The sequence below is a fragment of the Aulostomus chinensis genome, chromosome 14 (assembly GCF_037954235.1).
Source record: "Aulostomus chinensis isolate RoL2024-O1b breed Wild chromosome 14, RoL_Achi_v1.0, whole genome shotgun sequence".
Taxonomy (NCBI): domain Eukaryota; kingdom Metazoa; phylum Chordata; class Actinopteri; order Syngnathiformes; family Aulostomidae; genus Aulostomus; species Aulostomus chinensis.
In genome coordinates, this window is record NC_141333.1 from 10028628 (window position 1) to 10055130 (window position 26503).

The 26503-nt window shown below is 40.2% G+C and overlaps 1 protein-coding gene across 1 annotated transcript in view; it reads left to right on the top strand.

Moving 5' to 3' along the window:
* Window positions 1-26503, top strand: part of LOC147249692 (adhesion G protein-coupled receptor D2) — an 89778-nt gene that overhangs the window by 40287 nt on the left and 22988 nt on the right. The window contains exons 21-23 of the mRNA XM_086224926.1: window positions 2962-3003; window positions 7820-7873; window positions 10466-10619. Of these exons, the coding sequence (XP_086081052.1) occupies window positions 2962-3003; window positions 7820-7873; window positions 10466-10619 (250 nt within the window). The remainder of the gene's footprint in view (window positions 1-2961; window positions 3004-7819; window positions 7874-10465; window positions 10620-26503) is intronic.

The following is a 26503-nucleotide window of genomic DNA, read 5'->3' on the forward strand; positions in this document are numbered from 1 at the left end:
TGGGTTTATAGTCTTTTTCATTCTTTCTTATATGATATTCATAAAAGATTGAGATGGATGAATATGAATATGTTGGAAGATACTTGCAATAAACATAATGGTTGTTACAGAAAGGTCACATACTCAATTCTGCTATCACATCTATCAATAGCGTTGTATTCTGTCGACGTGTCCTTTAGCTAAATACTGAACTGCTTCCTACTTAGCTTTGTCACTTTGAAATCCCTGGTGAAGTGATTAAAATGTGAAAGGGCTCCATTCAAATCTGCTGCGAACAAGTGATTCAAACAAATTAAAACTGCATTCCCCATCGTAATACAACTGTCAAACTAAACAGGTTACAAAAAAAATTGTAGATGTCCAGCACATGAAAAAAATAAGCTTCTTGAAAAGAATCCTTCATTTTTTATGTATAATAAAGCTAACTACAGTTAAATACACACACTTTCAAAGTCTTTACTACAGATGTTACAAGCAGATAATGAGTCTTGATGAACATTGTAATGTATTCAGTTGAGCTATGTGAGTTACAAGGACAGCAAAGGTAGTATATGTAAAATTCCCAAAAAGAAAGCATCACACACAACCTGCATAATTTTGGGGGGTGGAAACGCAATAATTACTTGAATTCAATTCTTGCAAGTCTCGCGTGTTGTTGGACAAAGATCTCAGCAGCTGACAAGACACGAGACCCTTTTTCTTAAACAAATAATATTTTCTGTCTTGTGTTGCAGTATAGCATATTTCTCTAGGGCATCTTTTTTTTCCCTTTTTTTTTTTTTTTTTTGGTCAAACACATTGTTTGTTGGCTTTAACTTTTTAAACATACAATTGTTCCTTAATTAGTTGGCTGCTAATTAATTTATGCTCCCTTGTTTGATGTACACTATAGCAATACTTTGAAAGCAACTGTGTTCATCTTTTGCATAAATTTGTAGCATTTGCTGCAGAGTTCAAAAGAAACAGGACTGGGTTTAGAAAAGCACACTCGCATTTAAATAATGTGCCCCATTTTTGTCTCTGTTTGTTTATAGTGGGAATATTAATGAATTAACATTTTAAACAATCCATCATTATTGTTGTGCTGCCACTTATTTTTAACTCAATTACATTATAATAGATCATTTTTCTTAATGTGCGCTGTATGTTCTCCCCACTTTGTTCACTATACAACAAAAGATTAATTAACGATAAGAGGAATGATCAAAAACATGATAATCAAATTGCAACAATACGTTGGGAATTGCAATGCTAATGCAATACAATAGGGTGTGCGTTGCCAATTAGCCAGACACTTTTTATTGTATTTGTATGTAATAGCCTGTGTGAGTATATGACAACAGTATGACGAACTTCAAGCTCTGTGCATTGCAAAGCCAGTGTTGTAAGAGTGCAGTGATAGATTTGATTACTTTTAAGGTGTAAAGAAAATTAGTAAAAGGGGAAATTTACGCTGTACTGTACTGTAAAAAAATGTGAAACAATGTTAAAGAAGTATTTTGTTCATGATGTATTTAACTCATGTACATTTCTATGGGAATCCTGTTGGATTACTAGTACTGTACATCCCATGGGATTACCTGCGATATCCTAATAAATACCCATCAGCAATCCATAAGATTACGTGTGGAAATCTAGGGGCTATCATGTGAATCCAACATTTCTTAGCAGCAAAGTTCCATGTTTTGCCGTTGTCATATATTGATAAACAACAAAAGCAGGCCCTTTTTGTCTTCAGCGTGGCAGAATGACATGTTCGGTTTAAAGAGGATGGATGTCCTGACAGCTCAACAGACACTCAAGTCTCTGGAGGGCAGAAGAACCAGAGTTGAACACCCAGTTGCTCAGGCTAGAGGTCCTGAATAGACCCCAAATCATGTCGTCAATGATGTTTCAGGAACTCTCAGACAAAAATTTGATAACTAAAATTTAGATTTTTGGCCAGGTTGTGGCTGGCTGTCCTACGTAGACACATGCTGAGGAGCAAAATGAAATGTACTTTTAAAACTTTTCTGTTCCTGTTTAGACTCATATCGATGTACAGCTGGCTTATCAAAGAATCTACTGTATGTATCAGCCTTGAAATTTATAGGATTTTACCCTCCTTTTCAGTCATTCTTTTCAGCACATCTTTTGTGGCACAGTTCAATTGGTGCCCTGAGAATGTTGTTCTTACCATTTCCATTGAGGCAAAAGGATTACATTATGGCCCGAAGGCGAATGCACAGCTTGTATATTCAATGGATGCCTCAATGGATTGGAATGAAAAATAGCGATTTTTTTTTTTTCTGTGACCAAAAGTGCAGCTTTTATGCATCCAAGGGCATGGCATTCTTGGGCTCTGGGTACTAGCCGTGGAGTTTTGTGAACATGAAATATCTTCTTTTATGTGTCATTTTTTTCATTATGTTCCCTCTGTCTCTTTCTTTCTCTGCTCTCCTCCAATGGATTTCCTTGATAGTCTTGTGTAGCCCGAGTTGCTCTCTCCATGTGCGTTTGTGTGTTTTCTAATGAGTGTGTGTGTGTGTGTGTGTGTGTGTGTGTGTGTGTGTGTGTGTGTGTGTGTGTGTGTTTCTGTCTCTTAAGAACACAGACTGAACACAGGCACTTGAGATTTTCTATTCTGATAAAGCTGTGTGGAATTTGGGGTTTGATCCTTTGATTGCTGTGCGGGGGCCTGAATAAGGAACACGTATGGGTATTGGAGAGGAAACAAATGTAAGCGCAGCCTAATGGTTTTAGCCCATTGCAGAGAAGTTGGACTCTTTCAATTCCTGCTCTTTTTACTTCACGACCATCAACTTCAGGTCAGCATAACCTGGAGAAAGAATCAAAACAATCTGTCCGTGTCCACTCATTTTCTTTTTGAGAAGATAAGAGAGAAAACAACTGTAACAACTTTGTCCTCCTCCTCTTCCCTGTTCCCCTTCCTTCTCTCTCTCTTTCTGTGTCTGTTTGCAGGGCCTGTTCATCTTCCTGATATATGGGGTGTACAACACAGAGGTAAGTCTGCATTGTGTCTCAAGGCTGTCAGAGTGAATGAGAGAAATGACAAGTTTCTGATGGGCTCCATGGTTAAAAGCTGTGTGGGTGGAGGTGTGAAAGCAGGAGTGTGTATGCGTGTGAGTGTGTGTCGTTGATGGGAGGAGGGGTGAGATGGAGGGGAGGGGACATCGTTTCCACGCAAGCGTCCCACTGCCCTTCATGCTTGGACTAACTTATATGCATCCGAGTCCGACCATTAAACACTGACACGCCGCGGTTCTCAGCCACTCATTCCTCACCCACATTGGCTAATATTTCACTGCCTCTTTAAGTTTTTAAACTCACGGCCCTCCATTTAGAATCCTGACATAGACGCTGGCCAGCTCTTTGTGGGGCCCCGAGCCATCTACAGCGTAGGACAGAAAAACGAAAAAAACATGCAATGAAGGAGGCAGGAAATATCATACTGAATTGCTGCATTATTACCATTTAGACACGCTGTAGCTGGGTGGGGGCAGGCGTGTGGCTGTACTATTTAATGGATGAGACTCAAGTCATGAAAATCACTCTTGGTCAAAACTGGCTTTTAGCTCAATGCAAATAGGCTAACTTTAAATGTGCTTCGGAAATTCCGCATCTGAAGCTTGTTAGTATGCAGTGCCTGTTTTTGTTTTTTTTCAAAATCTGTATCTTTAAATGTAATTTTGAAATCTAAACATAAAGGAGAGAAAAAATTGGGGGGGGGGGCAAAACTACTTAAATTATTTAATTCTTCTCAGTTAACTTAAATAGTCATGCCAAATCTTGAACTGGATGCAGTAAAACAATTACAGATGCTTGTTTTAAAGTTGAAAGAACAAAACATCCATGGATTGTGAGCGAAGAACTAAAGAATGCATGTTAAAAATGTAGCAAAATAAAGCAATAGATTTAGTCTTTGGTTCCTGCAAACACAAACATCTCATCTTGTCACTTGCTGCTTGTTACATTGAAGGTCATTATCACTATACAGACAATTGCAACAGCTGGGCATCGTGCAACTTCTTTGCACAGGCAGTCAGCAGTTAATAATGGGCTTTCATTCATTCATCCACCTGGCATCCAAAATCACACATTTTACCCTTCTGTTATCATAACTGATGTCTGATCACCAGCATTTGCATTTTCAGTAGATTTTTGTTTTCCGTGACCTCATCTGTCCTTTCTTCTTCAGCCTCGCTAAGGCATGAATAGCTGCCCCTGAGTCATAGGCCAAGTACTAAGCAGTGTTGAGCAAGGGAGGACTGACCCTTCACACTGCTTAAGTGGCTTTTTTAGTGCTTGGGATTCATTTTCTTACCTCCATGTTGTCCTTGACCTTGAGGTCATCACAGTTTGTGAGTAGTGCATGTACAATATTGTGAAACGGTTCATTTGGCCTACTGTGGCCAACTGTGTGTACTGTGGCCTAGTGCAATTTCCCTGGCGGAACGTCCAGAAGGGATTAATAAAGTAGTCTGTCTGTCTGTCTGTCTGAAACTATACTGCAACTCTATAAAGGCCAATTAGGTAAAAGTTTGTACCTGTCAACCACTTGCTTCTATAGTCTTCATCAGAGGTGTCACATGGTGTTGGTGTGACATCATCTGTGGTGTTATATGGATTCTTCGATGTCCCCTGGCGTGTGGTTGGGGAGGGTGGGGCGCCCCCTGCCGTCTGGTGGTCTGTCAGATGGCATGGGGCGGCCCTGCAGTACTACGTCCCAGGGATAGTTGGTAGGCTCCTTCATCCTGGTTGACAGTCTTTGGGGCCCACTTCCAGATTTCAGCCGCCTCTTTGATCCACCAATGAAATTTGTTGCTTTCCGTTCCAATAACCTTGGCTGCATCCCAGTTCATTAGGTGGTTTTCCCTCTTGGAGTGGTCTGAAATGGCTGATTTGAGATTCTCCTGTGTTGCTTTTCATTTTTGGTGCACGGGTGAGCGTTCCAGATGTATTCCTTTTGCATTCTTTGTTGTGTTCTTTCATTTGTGTGCTAAACTGTTGGCCTGTCTCTCCCATTTATGTTTTGTTGCGTGGATCTAGTATATCACATCACACTTTTTCTCGGGGGGGGGGGGGGGGATCTGATCCTTACGATTCACTAGAATTTGCCATAGCTTGATGTGTGGTTTCAGTGGCGTGCTGATGCTGTGTTTCTTCATTGCTTGCTGGATACGCTCAGAGACCCCTCTGACGTATGAGAGGGTGACCACGAGCAGGTTCTCAGGCCTAAAACCTGAGGACATATGAGGACGGATATGAGTATCTCATCTGATTCTGCTTTTATCGTGCCAGTATGGAAGGTAAACAGGGTTCGTTTACATCCTAACCAGATTTCAGTAATACAAATGTGATCATATGTCGCCAAAGTTCTGTTCAAATAATTGGTGGGGATTTTTACTTTGATTACATCATCATACATGTTCACACAAGCAAGGGTTAATAAGGCCCAAAAGGGTCAGGTGGAGTGGTAATATATTTACTAATAATAATCACACTGTTTGTCTCAGTATGTTCTGAAGGAGTGTTGTTAACAGCATATTGCAAATATGCAAATTGTATTTAACAAAGTCTGCGCAGTAGAGAAAAGACTTTACAAAGTAAGCTGTAAGTTGTTTACCTGGTAGAATAAATTAAACCAAATCTATATGAAAAAGGGCTTTGATATGATAAGGAAAGGTGTCAAACCATGCTCCATTTGTAAGGCTGGATTACCAGCTCCACGGTTACAAATATGACTTGGAAGACAAACTATGTCGGCTGCTATTACACTCAAAACGCATCGTTTTAATTGCTAATTACCTGACAATAGCTTTCCATTATTCATTGCAATTAGCTTTTCCTTGGTGGTCACCTTGTAATCCAATGCTTTGATGACCTTTTATTTCCATCAGCTCCAAGGATGTCGGCAGGTGTTATTGCGTACGCTGCTTTCATATGGTAATCGCTTAGCGCCCATTTACATTGGGAATCATGCTTTGCATCATCGCAAAACCTTGAGTGTGCGCAAAAGCCCTTAAACACATAACGATCATATAAAACAATGCCCTTCCCCTCATTGTCAAATGATTAATTAACTTGTGTCATGTAATTGCCTCAGCACGCCGGCTGCTTTTGATATCAGTGAAATCCCCAGGTCTTAACTTCTCCCATTAAATAACGATAAGACAATGTCTCAAGCATCTGCGTGGAGTTGAAGGCCCTCACTCGATCTTGTCAGAGAGAATATGCTGGTTTGGAAACATGATGCTGTTGACTCTGCCCCGTCACAAGGCCCAGCCTCGCTTTATTAGGTGCCTCTCCAGCAGTGGTGGGAAGGCAGAATGTCCTCCTTGTGCACATGCTGTCTCTGAGTAAATCTATGTGTCTGCAGTGTGGTGTCATAATTTATAAAGTGCTGTGGCTTAATGAAGCCATGAGCCATAATGCATACTCACTAATGTGGTGGGCTGGGCTGGGATGGGCTTTAGTGTTGAGTCTGCCAGGCCTAAACAGATTTACACTGAGTGATGACAACGTGCACAAACTCATGCATGTAAATACACACTTTCAAAGTTTATAGGTAGATGAGGATTTTTGATGGATTCTATTCAGCCTGTATAATTGAAGAATATTTAGTAATTCCTGCTGCTTTGCACTTTTTTCCACGTTTACCTTAAACAGAAAACTATCCTGTTTATACAGCAGAAAAAATGGATGTGTTGGACTAAAAATGAAATTCCCCAACCATCAAATATCTTACTAGTCTTAACAAAAGAGGTCAACTGACATATTACTTTTTATGGGCCATCAGCAGTGATAAAATTCTTAATTCAGGAATGTAGCTGTTTAAGAGATGTACATTTGTTGTTCATTCCCATATTGTATTAATTACATTTCTGGCAGTTTTTAGTTAATTGCAAGTCATGGACTAAGGATGCACTCGATTTGCTGGATTTTTGTTTTTTATTGATAGATTTAATTATGAATTTCTCAACATTTACAGATGCTTACTATCTAGTAATGATGTTACCATGTACTATGTAGACATGAATACGGGGATGGATTGAAGGACAAATTCAGTTGTTAAAAAGAGAGCATGGCACCTTTTATCACCAGTAGAATAAGATTACGGAACGTTTACTTTTCTTCTCTCGTCCGAAAGGTAATGGATTGACATTGATTCGACAGCCGTAAAAAATAGTCGGGAGTATTTAAATTCAATATTAAATCACGGAAAGTTTTTGAAAGGACTTGTAAATGAACAAGAAAATTATGAGGTAGGGGTATTTAAATTACAATTATATGTATACTCTTCATAAAATGTGGAATTTTGGAATCAACTGAGTGCTGTCTGGTGTTGTATGTGTTAAAAAAGGGAGCGCTTTACTCTGTTTCATCTGGTGTATAAAAATGTAATCTGTTCTGCTAGGGCGGTCCCTTCTCCTCCAATAGCTCCATTTGTTGGTCCTGGCACTCTGTGTTGACAGATGATAGCTTAAAGTCGTCTTCTTAGTTTGCCAGCTCTATGTGTCACTTTCAAGTCCCATTAGCCACTGGGATATAGTGGAAAACCTTCGCACAATACTGTAGAGACACACACAAACACATACACTCACACACAAATATTCCACCACTGGCTGTCAGTACCCACAAACTTGCACACAAATTTTTGCTTTCCATTCCACATGTTCTCCTTTATCCATTTCCACACTGAGTGTTCACCCACAGCATTTACCTGTGAAATAGTTTTGTTTCCATTCTTTGTTAAGTGTGTTTCGTGTGTCAGATTCACTTATCTCTTTCTCAACCATTCTCGCTCCTTTTCTTTCAGGTTCGGAGCACGGTCAACAGGATCAAGGAGAGGAGAAAAGCACTTAATTTTTCAGTATGTAATCCTTTATTCCTCTGTGAACTAGGTGGATAATGTATGTGCACTTAGACATGTGGCTATGACTGTGCGTCTCTAAAACAAACTGCTGCTACACTATTTGCCTTGCAGTTTTTGCTTTTTTGTAGAAAAAAAGAGCACCGCTACAGCAATGCGAATGGAATCTGGCCACATATGTTCACTTCTCACTTGTCGACAGTCCATATTAGATGCCCTTATACATCAAACCCAGACGCTCCATAATAGCCCCCCCGTTCCTCACTCTGCCCATTGCAGCACCTTCATCCAAGCAATGTCAAGCTCCACGGTGGGTTACAAGTTTCTAATCCAGGACAAGCTGTCCCCTGACATTAAAGTGTCAGGCCAGTATTTATACCTAGTCGGACACTGCTGTTTGGCTGAAACGGTGGATTGCTCTGCGTTTGTGTGTGCGCGCGCGCGCGCGTGTGTGTGTGCGCGTGTGTGAACGCATGTGCGCAGGGGCCTAAGGAGATCATAGCCTAAGCAAAGCACTTTACAGACAATTATAGACCTTAGCCCTTTTTTATGAACACCATTTTTCATCATTCTCCTCACACATGCGCACTCATTTATTGTAACTTGTCCTTTATTAGTGATCACATTAACTTCACTCCTGTCCCCAGGTTGTTGTATCAGGCTTTATGGCTGGGGAAACACTGTATTCTGCCCCTTCCACCACTTCATGATCCACACACAGATAGCCCCCCTATCCTTCACCCCCCCCCCCTGCACCCGTTCAAAAAGGGAGGAAAACATTTCTGACTGCAGATTGATTTTCAAAACATCATGTTGCCCCCACTTCATTTGACCCACACCTCAGAGATGGACACTGTAAGAACAGGAAGAAATTAAATAAATAGATTAGGTGTGTGTGTGTGTATGTGTGCGTGCGTGCATGGGTCTGTGATGGGTGGGGGCTAATGGGGGCCCCCTTGCCATCAGTTGCAGCTTGATATATTGACTGCACATGTTATCAGTGAGGTCCCCCATCTACTGTCATTTTTACTGCTTCCTCTCTCCTGGCAGTTTTCCAATCTTGCCGGGTTCCGCTACCAGAATGCGTTTTTTAGCCATCACTGCCACCTGACGGTTTTTAGCTAATGCTATTTTGTGCCATAAATCCTGTTTGAAATACTGTATCTACCTGTCCTTTGGTTAGATAGGAGACATTTGGCTCTAGATGACCGCACATGCCCCTATATATCCCCTTGTTGTAAAACATAGGATTGGGTATTGTGCCTCGCCTGGTGAGGGATAAAGAGGCTTTGGCGGTGTTACTGCATATGGGGTCATTTGAAGATGAATGGCACTTGTCTGAGATAGAGGGGCTTATATGTTGTGTTATTTGCAACGATTGGAGGGTTAACCTTATGAGATAATTTACTGAAACTTCAATTTCAGATTTCAAATAGTTATTTAAATGTAAGACATATCATTTCAGATTTTCATTGTCCCTTGGTGGGGGGTATTTTAGTTGTAAATTCCTTTGTCACCAATATTACAACCAGACAATACAAAGCATTGCTAGCACTAGAGCCACCCAGCAAATAGAGCAAATGTATTCAGATGTTATTATTTACTATATTTTTTTATTTAAAGGTAAATAAAGAAGCAGGCCAGACATATGTGTATTTCAGTGTATTGTACATAACATAACCAAGTTAAAAACATGAAAACCATTTAAATATTGTGGGAAAAATTGAAGAATATTTTTCTTTTGGTTTAGTGACAAGGCAACTTGTCTTTTTTTCTAAATTCCATCTAATCACATCTTTTTACTTCCACACCTGTGTCCATCTCTTCATATCCTGCACAGGAGCAGTCTTCCTCACTTCAGGGGGTGTGGTTTTAAACCTGCACACACAAACACACAGCCGCTTTGACCTGTGTAGCTTGCCTGTTTGATACCAAGTACCTTCTGACCTGCCCTGACCTCCCTCTTGAACACACACAGCCAGATTGCTTTGTGAAATAAAGCTGTCAGGTGCAGGACCCAAATCAAAAACAACCCCCTCTCAATACTCCTGAGTTCCATGCCCCTGACACCCCTGAAATATAGATATATATTGGAGATGGATTAGTTTTTTTCTTCTCATTTCATTTTATGACAAAATGTTGGAAGCTCAGAGTTAGTTGAAATCAGTATTTGCTGCAGCAAAATTCAGTTGAACTGGATTTTGGTGTTTTTCAGAGCATGAGAATATCCAGCACGTGTCCGATAAAAGAAAAACAAAACAAAAGACATTGCATATTTAAGAAGTGTGACCCAGTAAAGGAAGTCAGTCCGTGGTTTCTGAGGTCAATTGAGGTGTAAATCTCAAAGAAAAAAGTTCACATCGTGAGTAGGGGAAGGCTTGTGGTTAAATTTTGATGCATAGTATACAGTGATAAATCTGTGCAATTTAGAGCAGGTCAAAATATCTTTTAGGATCCAGAAACCGCTGCTCCACGCTCTGTACTCAGACGTACCCTGTAGCTTACACCTAATTATCAGTAACTTTATTCATTAGAAATAAAGCGATCTTCTCCCACAATAATGTACTGACATCATAATATCCTTTCTTACAGAACTGTGCCAGTTCACGACCCTCTAGCTCTGTTACCAGCTCTCGTCCTGTCAGTTATCCACCCGTAGCAGCCCCGAGCCTGGAGGAGGAGGCCAGCCCTTCCTTCATTTTCAGCCAGACCCCAGGCCTGGGGAAGGAGGACGACCGTACCGGAGGTGAGTTGTTAGACTGAAACAAGGACTGCTCAGCTGCTGGGTCCAGGATTTATTTACCCCCTTCTGTCTTGGTGTGGTACTATAAGGAATTGTGGCAGCAATTAACAAATATTTAGCAATTAGAGTGAACACAGTAGATAGGCCTTGATATTTACAGCAGCATGGCAGCATTGAAACCCATGCGCTATGGGTCATTTTAGACTATCTGACACAGTCGACAAAAGACACCTGTTGAGAGAGAGAATTTGGAAATATTTGTTTATTATTATAGCCACATTTAATGTTCTGCCAATCTCTACCTATGGCACTAACATTCACTTTGGCTCAGGGAGGAACACAGAGTTTGGCGGTTAAAATTCACGGTGACCTCACAAAACAGATTTTAGACACAACTCAAAAATGAATGTGTTGATGATGACAAAATCCTGCACTTGTAGGTCACTGTTCAACTTAACTCAAAGTTTTCACTACAAATATTATAGACCGACGTGGGTGTAAACGTCCGCTTGTCTGATGAAAACTAAATTATTAACTAGAAACACCACTTGGAGGTCCAAAGTGGTATTTCTAGTGAATAATTTAGCTTTTCTTTTGAGAGGGCAACACGTATAGATTTGCTATTTAGAAATTTTTATTTGACAAGAGATAGTTCTTCCTGTGAATTATTTGAATATTTATTCTACAGTCCTAGAATGCAGCAAAGCCCCTGTCTGATTAATCTGGTCAATCTTGATAGCTGACGTGTGTGTGTGTGTGTGTGTATGAATGTAAGTGGGTTGCAGAGGAGGGGTCTTATCCACTTAAACAAACATCTTCTCTACAATTTTGTGGAGTTTAAAAAAACAATCAGATCTCTGGTGCTCTTTCATCATTTCTTCTTGAGGCTGGTGACTCCAGCTACATTTACTACTTCTAGTACACCACAATACAATCAAAGGAGTGTGTTTGCAATAAAATGGACAATATCTGTTTTTCTGCTGTGTTGATTCCTTTAAAATGTCCACCATTAACCCACCACGCTGAGCTGGTGGGGTACGCTTCCCTCACCATTCCCCAGCTGTCTTATCTGCTGCACATTATTGTGAGGAACTCTTGAGTATAGTGGCTGGTCTGCTGAGTGAAATCAGACATCAGAAATCTCCTGTTAAACTGTAACACTAACCAGACACCCTGACTTCAATCTCTCTGCCTGACCCATGCTGCACTCAGCAGAGTTAGAAATCATTTGGTTGTGGAAAAGATCGGAGACACCACTTTCAAAGTAGGGAAAGAAACGAGAGATAGATCCCTTATTCCATTCTCTAATTTCAAGCTGAAAATCTACATTATGTTCTGAAATGACAACTTGCAGAAAAGTTTATTCCAGAAAAGACTGAGTAAATGTTGTTAATACTATGATCACTCAATTATTAGACAACCTCCTATGCTTATCCCTGCTTGTGTCATTTAAAAACTTTCTAAGCCTTGTAAATGTCTCATTTACAAATATCTTCCAAAGATCTTTCCTTAAATTTGTAAGAAAACCCTGGGTGTACTTAAACTTCAGGATTCCAGTTCTCTGTTGCCATGATGGATTTCCATCAATTGGATTCCATGGATGAGATCAGTGTTGATCCGAAGGGGGGAAAAACTGACTGGAGATGTCTGGGGCACTGTTGGCCCTACGGCTGTATGAAACTGTGGAAGTAAAACCAGTCACAGCATTTAAGTGTTTTGTCAGAGCACCTTTAACATTTGGAAGTAAAACTATGCAGATGTTGCTGTTATTGATATTCACATAGGCTTCTCTGTCTCGTACTTAATGACTTAGCATAGGGTCAGTACGCAAATCACAGGCACACAGCAGAGCAGAGGCCACCCCTATGGTTGGTTAGCATGGCCAATTGAAATCTGTCGATCCAATAGTAGTACGAACTGAGAAGGAACCAACACAATGTGCAGTCTCAAGTTTAGCAATCCAGTGTTAAATCCCATCCATCCATCCATCCATCCATCCATCCATCCATCCATCCATCCATCCATCCTCTACCACTTATCCTGTTGGGGGAGGGGGGGGGGTATCCCGGCAGCCTTCGGGCGAGAGGCGGGGTTCACCTGGACAGGTCACCAGTCCATCACAGGGCCAACACATAGAGACAGACAACCATTCACACTCACAGTCACACCTACAGTCAATTTAGAGTATCAATCAGCCTCGTTCCCTCTTGATGTCTTTGGACTGTGGGAGGAAGCTGGAGTACCAGAGAGAACCCACACAGGCACAGGGAGAACATGGAGACTCCACACAGAAAGATCCTGTGCTGGAGCTGGGACTCAAACCTGGAACCTTCCTGCTGAGGCGACAGTGCTGACCACTGCACCACTGTGCCAGTGTTAAATCCCTTTGCAGTAAAATGATTGCGCCTGATTAGATGAATAACTAGTGCATGCTTATTGCAGAAACATTAAAAAGCACATTAAAGCACATATGAACATATGCTCCTCACTCCCTCACCCTTCAGTTTTAACATGCATAGTGTTAACTTTGCAGTGGTGCAGTACATCACACTGGTGATAAAGAAACATTCTTCAAAAAATCAATTTGAAAAGACTTCTTACAGAAACGTGTTCAGCAAGTCAAAAATACAAATATACAGAATCATTCTTTGGTGAGGACACAAACGGGGTGTCTAAGTTTTCATGCTTTCTTGCTTGCCATCTCATCAAAGAACTCCAGATAAGCATTTACCCAAAATGTTCATGCGTACGTACCACGTGCACTGCTGGGATACATATAATTTTATCCTTATGAATCACAGAATCACACACACCTTACATCATGAATCACATTGTCTTTGTTTAGTAAAAAATGTGTGCCGGTTTGTCCTAATTATATAAGTAAGCTCCCTGCCCATCCCAATAAATAATCTGGGCTGTGTACACACACGTAACTCACACATGAAATGAAAAGAAAAGCTGGGAAAGAAAAAGCTAAAATGAAGGTAATGCATTGACTCCAAATGTAAGAAAATTGTTCGTAAGCCCAGACGATTTGTTTAATTTTGTAATGATAAGATAGAGATAAAACCCCATCATAAGCTAATAAATAATGTGTGAGTCATGGCGTTTGGGCTGAGCAATAATTGTATTCACCTTTATGTAGTACCTCCAGTGTGTTATCGCTCCCTGTGGCAGCTCTTTGCACATCTCACACGGTGATTTACAGTGTTTCCTTTTGCAGGTGATTTGCATGGTCACCAACACTATTACCGTCTCTTTCATTCACTCAAGTCAGTCCCTGTATGTCACATTTACATGAATGGAGCTCAGGTGCAACCAGATGAATAAAACTAAGCATCAAAGTGTTTAATGTAAGACAATCACAGAAATAAACGATGTCAGCTGATATTATCCAGCCCATTTGCTTCCTCAATCTACTTGTGACTCGGTGCTACAACATGCAAATTGGGGCTGCGTCAGTGACTGCTAGGATTGGCTTGACAGCTGAGTGCTCACACGTACAGTACAGTACACACTCACTAATGCTACTGCCTGTGTGTTATCTTGAAGGGACACACACGCAAACCACGCTGTGACTAATCATCAAGACAAAAGCTATAATGCTGAATATAATGTAATACTACAAGAGGAGAAGAAGTTTAGTAGATGTTGTAAATGTGTCTGTGATTTTGTGAAGGGGTGTTACATCAGCGAGCACAAGTTTGTCATACAGTGTATATTGTGTAGTGCATTTGCATTGAAGAATCAGTCACGTGGATTAGGGCTGGCTGATACAGGAAAACTTTAATAGGACCAAATTTAGTAGCCTTTTTTTCTTTATTGATGTGTCACAATATCAGCGTATATATAGTTTGCCGTATTTGTACTGCGACTTAATATTATACAACCCGTTGAGGCATTTTAAGCATTACAGAAATCATTTCGGGAAAAATCTTTCTTTTCATTATGGGTTTAAACTTCAAAATCTTATTGTATCTGAATTCTTGATATTACTAGTGAACAATTGAAGATATGTACACATTCATTTTACTAATTTCATTATAAATTTTCTATATTCATAGTTATTATTTTATTTTAAAGTATTGACTTTGTTCTTTTGTAAATGTGTTACAAAAAATGAAAATAATCATAGTCCTCTCTGTGTGCCAGTTAAAAAGAATGAAGCCTTTGGGAAATGATGGTATAACAATGGAACTGTTTTTTTCCACTGTATAGCACAGAATGTCAACAAACATACATATTGGTCACTTTCCTTTAACAATTACCAGAATATATTCCAAGTAATATTTGTATTTTGAATGTACAAGGTCAACTTCCTCATGTTAAGGAGTATGTGTGGGAAGGGGTGTGTTCTTCTTTTGTTACAATTATGCCTTTTCCATCCATCTTTGTGTTTCCCCAAGGTGGGTGCTGCAAACATCTAATCAGACGGTGGGTTATGTTGAGTGTACATAATAAAAAAGTAGTAAAAAAAAAAAAAAAGTGAATAAAGGTAAAGCACATAGTTGTGAGCAAAAAAGAAGGACGAGCGCATAATGAAGTAATAGAAGGAAAATGTGCGTGTGCGTGTGTGTGTGTGTAAGTGTGTGTGTTTGGGGTTGAATTGAAAGGGGAAAGGTTGTGTGGGTGTTTGTGTATGTGTTGAGTGTTGCATTCATGATGAGATGGCCCCACACAATGGCTGAGTTGAAGGTTGCGAGCCCTTTTAAACAGGAATAATGTGCTGGGTCACCAGTGTTACCATCATCATCCTCTAGCTTTTGTTAAAGCCTCCATCTCCTAAGACGTTCAAACAGTTATCACAGTTATCTTTCTTTTATGGTTCATGTTTTGAATTAAAAAGATTGTTTTTTTGTTGTTTAACTTTTAATTTAAACAATATTTTAATGCACTGTGCGTATTGCATGATTACTAACAAAATATAAATATGCATGTCTTTATCAAGTCCTCATTTATTTAGATTTTTATTATTTATGATACTTAAAAAAATAAATATATTTTGCCTTTCACATACAAAAGAGTGTCTTAAGCACACAAAGGTACTTTTTTTCCAAGGCTGCGTCACTGTGTGACTTGATAATGCAGACAAAGCCTGCCATGTATATTTAGCTGGAAGCTTACAGCGCCCCATAGCCTAAAAATACAAACAACAGCAAAACTGTCAAGACATTCATTTATGCGTGGGCCAGTACAATCCAAATTTTCTCGAAAGCTGTATGTTTATTGACCCTCAAACTCTTGATTTAAATTAAAAGTCCAACTAACTGAAATGTCAGTGTTAAGTTGCTCGTTCAGCTTGGGCATTCAGTGTAACTCGCTCTTGTCCACCCTCTTTCATGATAGCGCCAAACTGGAAATGTTATCAGTTTGCTTTGGCTCAAATCTAAGATTGTTGTTCCAGACAATGACACAGTTTTGCTGTTGTTTGTAGTTGTTGTGATCAGGTTATAGCTAAATAAATGTGGCTGACTTTTTCTGCATTATGGAGTTGCATAGAAGTGTTGGGGGGGTGGGGGGGGCATCTTTCCAAGGTCACCTATTTGCAAGTACTTGACCAAATAGAAAAGCAAAGGAATGAAAAGAAACTACGGTTTTGGTTAGAGATTTTAGTTGAGGTTTATTACCTTCTATTTTAAAAGTCTATTCACCCAGTGGCCCTCTGATAGATCAATAGATAGATAGATTCGTACACGTTTGTCTGCACTGATTCCTGGTGTCATTTCCAGTTTACGTAATGCAGCTTGTAGGAACCATATGCCTGCACACTGCTGACATCTGACACCGCTCCTCTTTTCCTAACATGTGTTCCTCAGCATCCCTTGCAATTAGGGGCCTTGTAGATAAAGTGGTGCGGCGGTCTATTGCATGCATCTTCTGCAGATAATACACAGATTGTTTGCTGACACCACCATGGGGTTGGCTCCCCCTTATATGCCTTCACCCACACAAGATCACTTGTCATGCATGTTTAGCCCATTTCATTGACATGCAACAGGATCCCCCAGCTCTGAAATACAGAAATGGGTTTCCCTTGTGTAATGACAGAATGTTTGCAGCAGTCTCATCAGGGTGCTTGCTGTTAAATCTGTTTATCTATATGAATCTTTTGTGTATGTGTGTGTGTGTGTGTGGGGGGACACGATTGGCAATATTGGCAAGGTCAAATGTCAAGTTGCCATGTTTTCAGAATAAATATTGGTCCCCTAAATGAAGAGTAGTTTGCATGTTAAGGAGGAGTCAATAGAACTCTTTTATTTAATAAGTGAAAGCAGCTGTTAGGTGCTTGTGCCTTTCCAGTGTGATTTTTGCTCATTTGGAGAGGCATGCTGTGAATCTGTCTTTGTTTAACACTGTCTGTCTGCTGCTCGTGTAATAGTCACAAAATTTAATTTATTAATTCTATGAAAACGGACTTAAATTTACTTTTTTTTTTTTTTTTTACACAATAGCAAAACTTTCAAACCAATCCCTTTCTACTGGAAGTATTTTTCTTTGTTGACACAGAACATCCCGACTCAACAATGTATGAAATTGCTTTATGTTATTCTTATTAAAAGGGAAGAGTTGCTTGAAATGACATTTTCTGTTGGACAATAACATAGCACAAATGTATTGTGATTGTGTTTTCAATGCATTTGGTTTGACAACTTTTGCAGTTGCACTACAGTTGTCCAATTTGTACATATATACAAGATATTTACAAGACTCAAACAGGATTCGAGCACCTGTGTCCCACGACAAAGTCCGTGGCTCTGGACTCCAAACTCTGAGGATAGGCTTGTTTTGAAATGCTGTGTTATAAATGGAACTCAGCCAGGAGTCAAACACCGTCCTCCCACTACAAATTCCATGGTTTGTTGGATCCATTCACCATCACAATCTGCTCAAAAATGCGGACTTGTCTTTTAACTGCACTCGCCACCACCTGTCGTGTGATGTCGTGCAGCCAGAAAATATACTTCCAGTTGAAATGCATTAATGTTTTTGATTGTAACAGTTTGCACTGACTTATATTTGGTGCCTCAGGGTACTCGTGTGAGGTGGTGTTGCCACCGGTGCTTGGGAAGGCTTGCTAGTTTTTACCAGCAACTATGACGAGGGCCACTGTCAGCCAGCTTTCTGCTTGTCATACTTGGCAGAGAACTGTGGAGCTGGCCCTGCCATATTACATCATAGTTAGAGAGAAGCCAGGCTAGTTAGACTGAAAAATAACCAACATTATGATGCCAAAGCATCTATGTGTGTGTTTATTAAAGTACTTATTACATTTCTTGCTGTCTAGAAGTGGGGGAAGGAATGAAAGTTGTTTTGTGCTGTTGATGTTTTCTATCATTTCCGAGTGGTGCAACAGCCCAGTGATATGTAGACACCAAACATGCCTCTGGAAGAATAGGAAGAAGAATTTGTTGCTGTGGGAGTTTACATCACATTGATAATTACCGTTGCAGAATCACAGATACTGCAGGCAAGGTATGGATGTGTGTCTGTGTGACAGAGAGGTATTTGGCCTCTGAGCAGCAGCTTGTGTTCATTGTCTTGCTGATGCAAAGTGATGTGCACTAATTCTACATCTGGTCTAACCAAACAGGGCTCAAAAGTTCAGCCAAGTCCAAAAAAAAATTACTTCCTCTCAACGTCCCTCCCCTACCCTCACTCCGTGCACAAATTAAATTTGATACATTTTCCCAGCATCCTTTTTGCATTTTGAAGTGATTGACAAATAAGTGTATATGATTTGGGGGTTTTGTGTTTGTGTGTGTGGTTGAGCGTGTGCCTGTGCGTGGATTGAGATTTGGCTAGCTGGCTTGGCTGTTTAGAGGATGTGTGGCCATGAAATGGGCTCTTGTCATGTGGGCTGAAGCTTTGAGGACTTGATTGTAGCTTCATAGTGTAAATACTCAAACAAACAGGTTGAAAATGTGCTATTGGTTTGCTATGTATTTACATTCCTCTTCCTTTATCCCACTTGGCTTCCCTTTCTCTCTCTTTTCCACTTCCATGTGCTTTGTTTATTTGTAGTTACTAGATAGCTTTCCATTCTCTCTTCTGCTCTCTCTTCCTCTGACACATTTTCCTTCCATTCCCACTAATCTCTCTATTGTTGAACAATGTTGTAACATGTTTTATGGCTCAAGCAGTGTGCAAAAATGATTTTCAGCCTGGAATTAAGATTTAAATCAACTGTTAAAGCAGGTTCCCAACATTTCTCATGATCAATCTCAAAACACAATTTGATCATTTTACAAAACTACATTTCTGCACTTGTACTACACTCTGGCACTCAATATTTATCGCACCAATTGAAACAACTCAGAAGATGAAGTATTGAGCCCATTTGCTTGTTCTTAAGTGTCTTTAAGCGCAACTGTTTATGCATATTCGCCCAGCTTCGTACCAGACTTCTCAAATTTGTTTTATGCAGCTGCTCTGCATAACAACACCATGCTATCACGCACAGGCGAAAGTCCTGTGAAGGGAATCTATTCATAATTCAAAGAAACAACAGAGCGCAAGCTGTGGTGTTGTCAGATATAACAAATTGAGGAGGAAAAGAGTTGAATTTGTATCTGCTTACAGAGGTTGACTGCATTATACATACTGCAGGTGCCGCTGAGAGCGTGGTAATAGGATATATGATGGATGGCCAAGCTGCAGGGGCTCCCATTCCTCTGGGTTATTCATCTATTTATCTGCTTATTTATTTATTCCTTCACCCAGTGAGACCCTCACAAACTCAGAATTTGCCTAAAGTGCAATAGTACCTAAACAGGGCTAAGCGTTGGCCATCATGGAAATGGGCTGAGCACTTTGAGGTCTGGAAGTCCTCTGTTGAGCATGTGTCAGATGAACTGATGTACTGCTGATGTGAATTGGTGGTGTTGGTGGTTTAAGGGGGCCTGCTGTTTGTTGAATCGGATAGTTCTTCTTTCAACTGAACCAGAGAACGACACCATGAGATATTTTCTCTGTAGGAATTTACGAAACCACAAATGAAACTCATATCTCACAGAAATTCATTGCACTCTTGTCTGGACAAATTTCAACCCATTAGAGAACTATTGTCTCTTGAAGGCATGTTATTGGTACTTTATGTGCCTAGAAATGGCATTGTGAGTAAAACCTCCATCTTCAGCAATACCCCTGCGACTATAGGACTAAATCCCTCCAAAACAGTCTTTAGTGAGTCTGTCTTGGCTGCCATGCTGTGTAAAGAACAAAAATAAACTTAAATGGCATTGGAAAAGAGCATAGAGCCTCCAAGTCATAATGTTGTCATCAGATCCACATCTGCTTGATCCACATTTGCTCTCCAAATATCAGTGATTGTTCCTCAACCAAAGTTCTATCATCCTATTGAAGTTCATCAAAATACATCCACAACTTTTGGATTTTTCCTGTCAAAAGATAAACCAATGCCGGTAATCACACAACTTAATAAATACATTCAAAACATGAGATGAAAGACAACATACTCATAAAAATGCCAACAAACTGTGGAAGTATTCAAACTGCTGTTTTAAGCATCCAGTAGCCGCGGATTATTTTTAAACAGCCACCTAACATGGAACCTTAACTTTGATCAAACTCATCCGCCAGCTAAGTGACTTTCATATTTAACCCTGTCACTGCTCCCTTAAGGAGTCACTCAGGGACCAGCAGATGCCCAGGGCCAGACTGTCTCATAGTTCACCTCTCTCCAGTAAAGAGATTACACTCCACTGTCTCCTATCTTTCAAAAGCATACTTAAAAGCTTTGCTATTCTATAATTTTATATAAATATCCAATGCACACTCAGAGGAGATTTTTTTCCCTCATCTTCATTGATTCACTGTATTTGCATAAATGGAATTTAATTTTCCAATACATTTACTGACCAGCACAGTACTGTTCTACACTACGACCATCCTGCAGCTGCCAACAGCCCCTCAAAACCAATATCAGCACCTCCACTCCCTCCCCCCCGAACATTTTCCATCATCCTCATCTCAACAGCCCATAGCAATGACATAGCCAGCAGCTTACGACGAAGCAAAGTGGGGAAGAGAAAGGGGGGTAAAGGGGGGGGGAGTCGGGCCGTAGATCAGGGCAGGGAGGATGGCGGCGCGACCAGTAGGTGACAGGGGAATAACATCCCTTTCTCCTCAATCGACAGGGACCATAACTCCTGCCTCTCCAGGGACAGATTGAGAAAGGCAATAGCCCTAGAGGCTGTGAAGCACGGATGCTTAGGAGAATTGAAAGTTAAAAGAAAAACGCTGTTTGCTGAGCCACTACACCACTAGTACCACTACCACTGATTCAGCCGATGGCACCTCTGCTCACCTCCGGAATTTTCTTATTCTTTTTTTGCTTGCTTGCTTTTCTTTTTTTCAAATGATAGCCAAAGTCCAAGTGAAATTCTTACCACACAGATTATCAAAAAATAAATCTTTTACAGTTTTTGAAAAGCACAATTAGCAAGTAATATCACAGCACAAGGTTTTCCTACCGGTAAAAACAAAATATCCCCTAGCTGCAGACGTTTGTGTTGATGGGGGTCGGTGTCCCCTGTCTCAGTCCTTCTATTAGTCACTTTCCATGCTTGCAGTCATTTCTCCTATTCCTCTACAGCCACATTCCACTGTTTAGGGTGGATGGGAGGGGTAGAAAGCAGGTGGGTAGCAGCTTCCGTTTTTTATGGCCTGATCAATTTTACAGTGGCTTATTGAATAGCTTTTAATACCCTTCTTTATTTTCAGTTGTAACCTGCAGTGTGTCTGCCGCTCCAGGGCTGATGTGATGGCTCACCAGAGAGAGAAAGAGAGAGAGACAATAAATTTTAATACACAGTCTCTGGAAAATTACACATGTTTAATCACTGATTTTTATTGCCTCATCATGATAACATTATCCCAGTGGGTGTGGGTGGGCAAAAGAGCGAGCCATAAAAGAAAAGAGGTTTTAGTTATGACATTATAACGAGTGAAATTGACAAAATGAAATGTAGGCATAACCAACTTTCTTTGTCCGATATACAGCATATTGATCGGAACTGTAACCAAGGGCAAAATGATATTAGTGGGTGCCAAATATTCCCATCAGCCTTTTCAAAACCTGTTCCAACCAATAAAATGTTTGCAGTTCACTTTAACAAATGAAATACAAATGCATTATTTCCACTTTCTATGGAACATGCAATTACACAAAAAAATAGTTTATTTAATGCTTCATCTTTTTTTTTTTCCTTTTCCTTTGCCCGGTCAGATATTTGTCAAATGGTATGACATGTTCTCATTTGAATCTGTATGAAAAAATAATCAGATAGAATTATAGGGGTGATTAAAAACTCAATTAAATGGAATTTCTTTGTAGTACTTTTGAAATTTTGTAGTATAAACTCAAACACTGGAATAAGCAACTATGGTTAATGTTGGCTTCGAACTTCTCACTGCAACATTTCATAATGCAAAAATATTTTTTTAGTTTGACCAACTTTACTAAACCCCCCCCCCCTTTCTCCTCAACAACTAGAGTGTAAGAAAGGTGAAATGAATGAAAGTATGTGTGCATCAGGATTTATCGACTGCATATAAAAAAAATATCAGGATCATTAAATCCAACTCTAGTGCCATCAAGCTGATGAAAGCTGGCAAACTCACAGACTTCATACTGCCTGTTGTGTTGGCCAGAGTGTGTATATATGTGTGTGTGTGTGTGTGTGTGTGTGTGTGTGTGTGTGTGTGTGTGTGTGTGTGTGTGTGTATAAGGAATGTGATAAGGTAGATTGATTCCTGATATTAATGGTTGAGGTGTCTACTGACATCCGTTTTGCAGTGCCCTCTGTTCTTCCTTGGCAACCTCATTCTGTGTGTGTGTGTGTGTGTGTGTGTGTGTGTGTGTGTGTGTGTGCGTGTGTGAAAGAGAGACAGTTGTCTGGCTTGTATTTGTATAAGTAGTATTTTGTTGTTGTTATTTGGCTACTTTCCTATCATTGGATAGAGGAGTAACGGGGGTAAAGGGGGAGAGAGATGCAGTGCAGGTCCCCAGTTGGAATCAGAGAAAACACCGGGTGTTGTGGGAATGTGTGTTAACCACCTGGCCAGCAGAATGCCTTAATTTCTGTTTAAAGATTGTTACTATGTGTATGTGTGTTTTTGCCTGAAACTGTTTGGATAATTGATGGAGGAAATGAGTGAGTCTGTACTGTATACATGTGAGTACAAACATTTCTTCCTGTACATTTTCTGTCTCTCTCTTTATCCCCCAGTCTCACAAAATGCACACATAGACAAAACACCGTACACATGGAACACACATACATGGGACAGGTTAGCCCTCCTCCACACTGGCACCTGCTCCGCTGAAGGTGAAAGAAGTGCTCACTTGAGCTCATTGAAAAGTAGATGTGACAGTAAATTTTTCAGGCCCTTGTGAGATGGGAGATCTTGTTATAGCAGTCAGGATGGGGGTCAGGGCAGTGGCTGCTTGATGATTGAGGAAAAGAGAAGTAAATTCATTCTGCTTCGGGCACTTTGTCAAGTGCCAGTAGCTTACCGTTGAGAGCCACTCACCCATCACCGTGTTACGGCCCCAGAGGTCACCCCCACTACCATAAATCTGCCTCGCCTCCTCGTCTGCTAAACCTATTGCCTTCCCCCGGCTGTGCATGAGTAGGGAGAGGCTACAGCTGCTGCTGCTGCTCCTCATAGTCACTCAAACGAAGAAAAAAAAAGACAGAGAAGAAGAGAAGAGAATATAGATTCAATTTTGATGGTGCTGATGGTGTAGTAGCTGGACACTGGATGTGCTGTGCCATGGGGAGGGGACTAATGGTTGGGTTGTATGTGAGCATGTGTGAAAGGATGAATGGATTACAAAATTATTTGTGAGTAGCTGAATTTTTATGTTGTAGAAAACAAGGGCTTGCAAGTGTTTGCATCGATAGTACATTTTGTTCTTTTGTGTGTGTGTTTAGAGGAGGACTGTTGCAGCATTCATGGAGACCAAAAGGCTTAAAACAAATAATTGAGAGCAATTATCCAAATAAAACCAGAGAAAGCTAACAGGCTTAAAATACAGTCAACATTTATCGTGTTTGCTTTTCGCATGTTTTGCAGACAGAGTGAAAAATAATCGCAGTGAAATATCTTTCATCTCCTCGCCTTTACCGCTGTGAACTCTTCTTACTCCCATTATTTTTGAAGCTACATTTAGTTTTTCTTGGTTTGCAACAAAGCAGACTGGATTTTATCAATTTTGAAATATTACAGTAATTTGTGTTAGTTGTGGTGTTCCCATAAGTAGAGGAATTTACACAATCAGTGTAAATGTAGTTCCAAATTAAAAAAAACAAGAAAGAAAATATTGCAGTTGTTATGATAATTGTGGACTTTCTAAATGAACTTATTACTTCAGGTCCAAAAATGCACAGTACAAATTTTATGGACAATGTTACAATACACTTTGAACAGTTGGCCACACTTGTGCCACATTTTCTTAATTTGTGGTGATTTGATTTTGAGCTGAAGCCCACCAGTATTGGTTTATGTTCAGCCAGTATGCCAAAATGAAGGATTGGCAGGTTGAAGAATTCTTCAGCACTTTTGGGGAAGAACCTTTCATCACTGCCAATATCTCTGAACTCGAACTAAGTTTTTGTCTAAAATACAATGAAAAGAAAATAGTCAATTTTCAGACAGTACTTAATAAGGACCATAAAAGAAACAAAAGAAGAAAAACGTGTCGGCGTCTGTCTAACGTAAGCTAAGTGAGAAACTGTTTGTTCTTTATATAATTAATTTATAAATATAGTAGTCACTTTAATTCAATAATATGAATACTCATTGAGTTCCTGTAAGACTGGCCTTGTGGCATTACAAGGCTTTCAATTTATACCACAATGCTAGAGTTTTTTGGAACATCATTTTATGAACACTTCATGGAGAATTTTCCCTCATGAAGTTTTTTCAGTCACATGTGGCTGTAACTTTAACAATCCTCAAAGGTTCTATGGAATTCTATTCACTTTCACAATGGGGATACGACTGGAGTTTCTAAGCTGAGCCTCTTTCATAAGATCACACCAAACCAGAACCCAACCATACACACCCCCTCCTTTTCAGTCTTTTCCTGAATTGATAATTGATGTATCATGAAATTATTGATATATTTTGCCATATGCTAACATTTTTCTACGATGGTGGTAGAGGAATAAAGTGAAGAAGAGGAAAAAGGATCTAGTGTGTGATTTTGTGTGTGCACGTGGCTGTGTTGGTCTTCTTGTACACATGCATGTCCGCATGTGTCCAGATTGTGAGTGATCTCTTCTCTCTGAAGTGTGTCACCGTGCACCATAATTACACCTGCCCCAACTATGTGGGTAACGCATGCGTTAAAATACACGTGTGAGTGTGTATGTGTATGCGCATTCCTTTCCAGCTTGTAGTCCATGAGCACCAGACTGCTTTCAATATAGGCTCTTATTAGGTGGTGATTATCTTGCTGGTGTCTGGCTTCTTTCAGCCGCTGACTAGAAGTTGGGGAGGCCAGGGGCACCCTGGGAAGAAAGGAGTGAAAACTTCCTGAACCCAGCTTTCACCCCACACCCATAAACTCAAATGTACTCCTCAACCTCTCAATGGGCCAACTTAAATTCAAGCGTGTTTGTTCTGTAAGAATTAAATAACAAAGGAGGTGGTGCAGAGAGGAAATAAAATGTGTGCAGTTATAGAATCCATCATGTAGGCCAGCAAAGGAATTGCAGAATTTCCCCTCTATCTTTCTTTGTATGCACCAAATCATGCATCTGTCCTGAATTAACCCAAGAATTGGCGGTGAACACTTGTGAATTCCCCATTGCAACTGTCATGCATTTATCCTGCAGGAAAATTAGCTTGGGAATCTATCCATTTTAATTTAAAACAGTTTACTGATTTGTCGCAGGGTGGTGTCTTCTGAGAAAGCATAACCTGGGTGGGGCGCAGAGGGAGTGTAGTAGTCAGTTGCGTTGTCTAGCAACACGCTTGTTTGATGCTGTGTGTTGCCTCTAGCTTGGATCCAGTATTGGCCATGTCTGCAGATGGGAAGCCAGATGAGGGTTTGTGTCCTGATTGCTGCTTTAGCGCATTGTCTCTTTGGTCAGGGTGCCTGTGGTTGTGAGGGCAATTTGGAATAGACGTGACCCTCCCATTTGTTACATCCTCCTGGTGAAGCCTCTCACTTTCAATGGAAAAGATGCAGCCAGCAGCTATGCATGAAATGAAGGAAGCATGTGGTCGTCTACCAATGGGACAATGAACAGGACAGCTTTGAAATAGGGTGAAATTTGTGATGTACAGTTTGAAGAGAAAAAGATGGGACAGGCTGGAAAAAAAACATCAAAGATGAAATCAGAGTAGCCTTTTTTTGTATTCTGTGTGTTCTTTTGGCCAGCCCACACAATTGCTGCATCTGTAATATTCTTACGTTCTCATGTGTCAAATTCTTAACCAAAAAGTGGATTCAAGTACTTTGAAAAAGGTGTCTTAAACTCACAAAGATGTTAATTCACTGCTTTATCACTTCTTTGCGACTCTAGAATACAGAAAGTCAGCCATGTAAAAGTAGCTCTAAGCTGATTGCAATAGCCAGAATGTCCATTTACCATTTAATATGGTCTTCCCCCAATTCTACATGCTGTCTTTAACAAAATTGTTGTTGAATATTAAAAGGTTAACCCGAAGCATCCATCAAGCAATAATCGTGACGCTAACTTCGGCACATAATGCCCTACCTTTGTACCCTACAAGACACAGTTGATAAGCACTTGGCAATGCAGGGATTCTCAGCCTGGCCCTTCATCATAGATGCACTCATGTATTCATACAGTTTCCTTTCCTCGACTCCTGTTTTTGATAAATTGGCG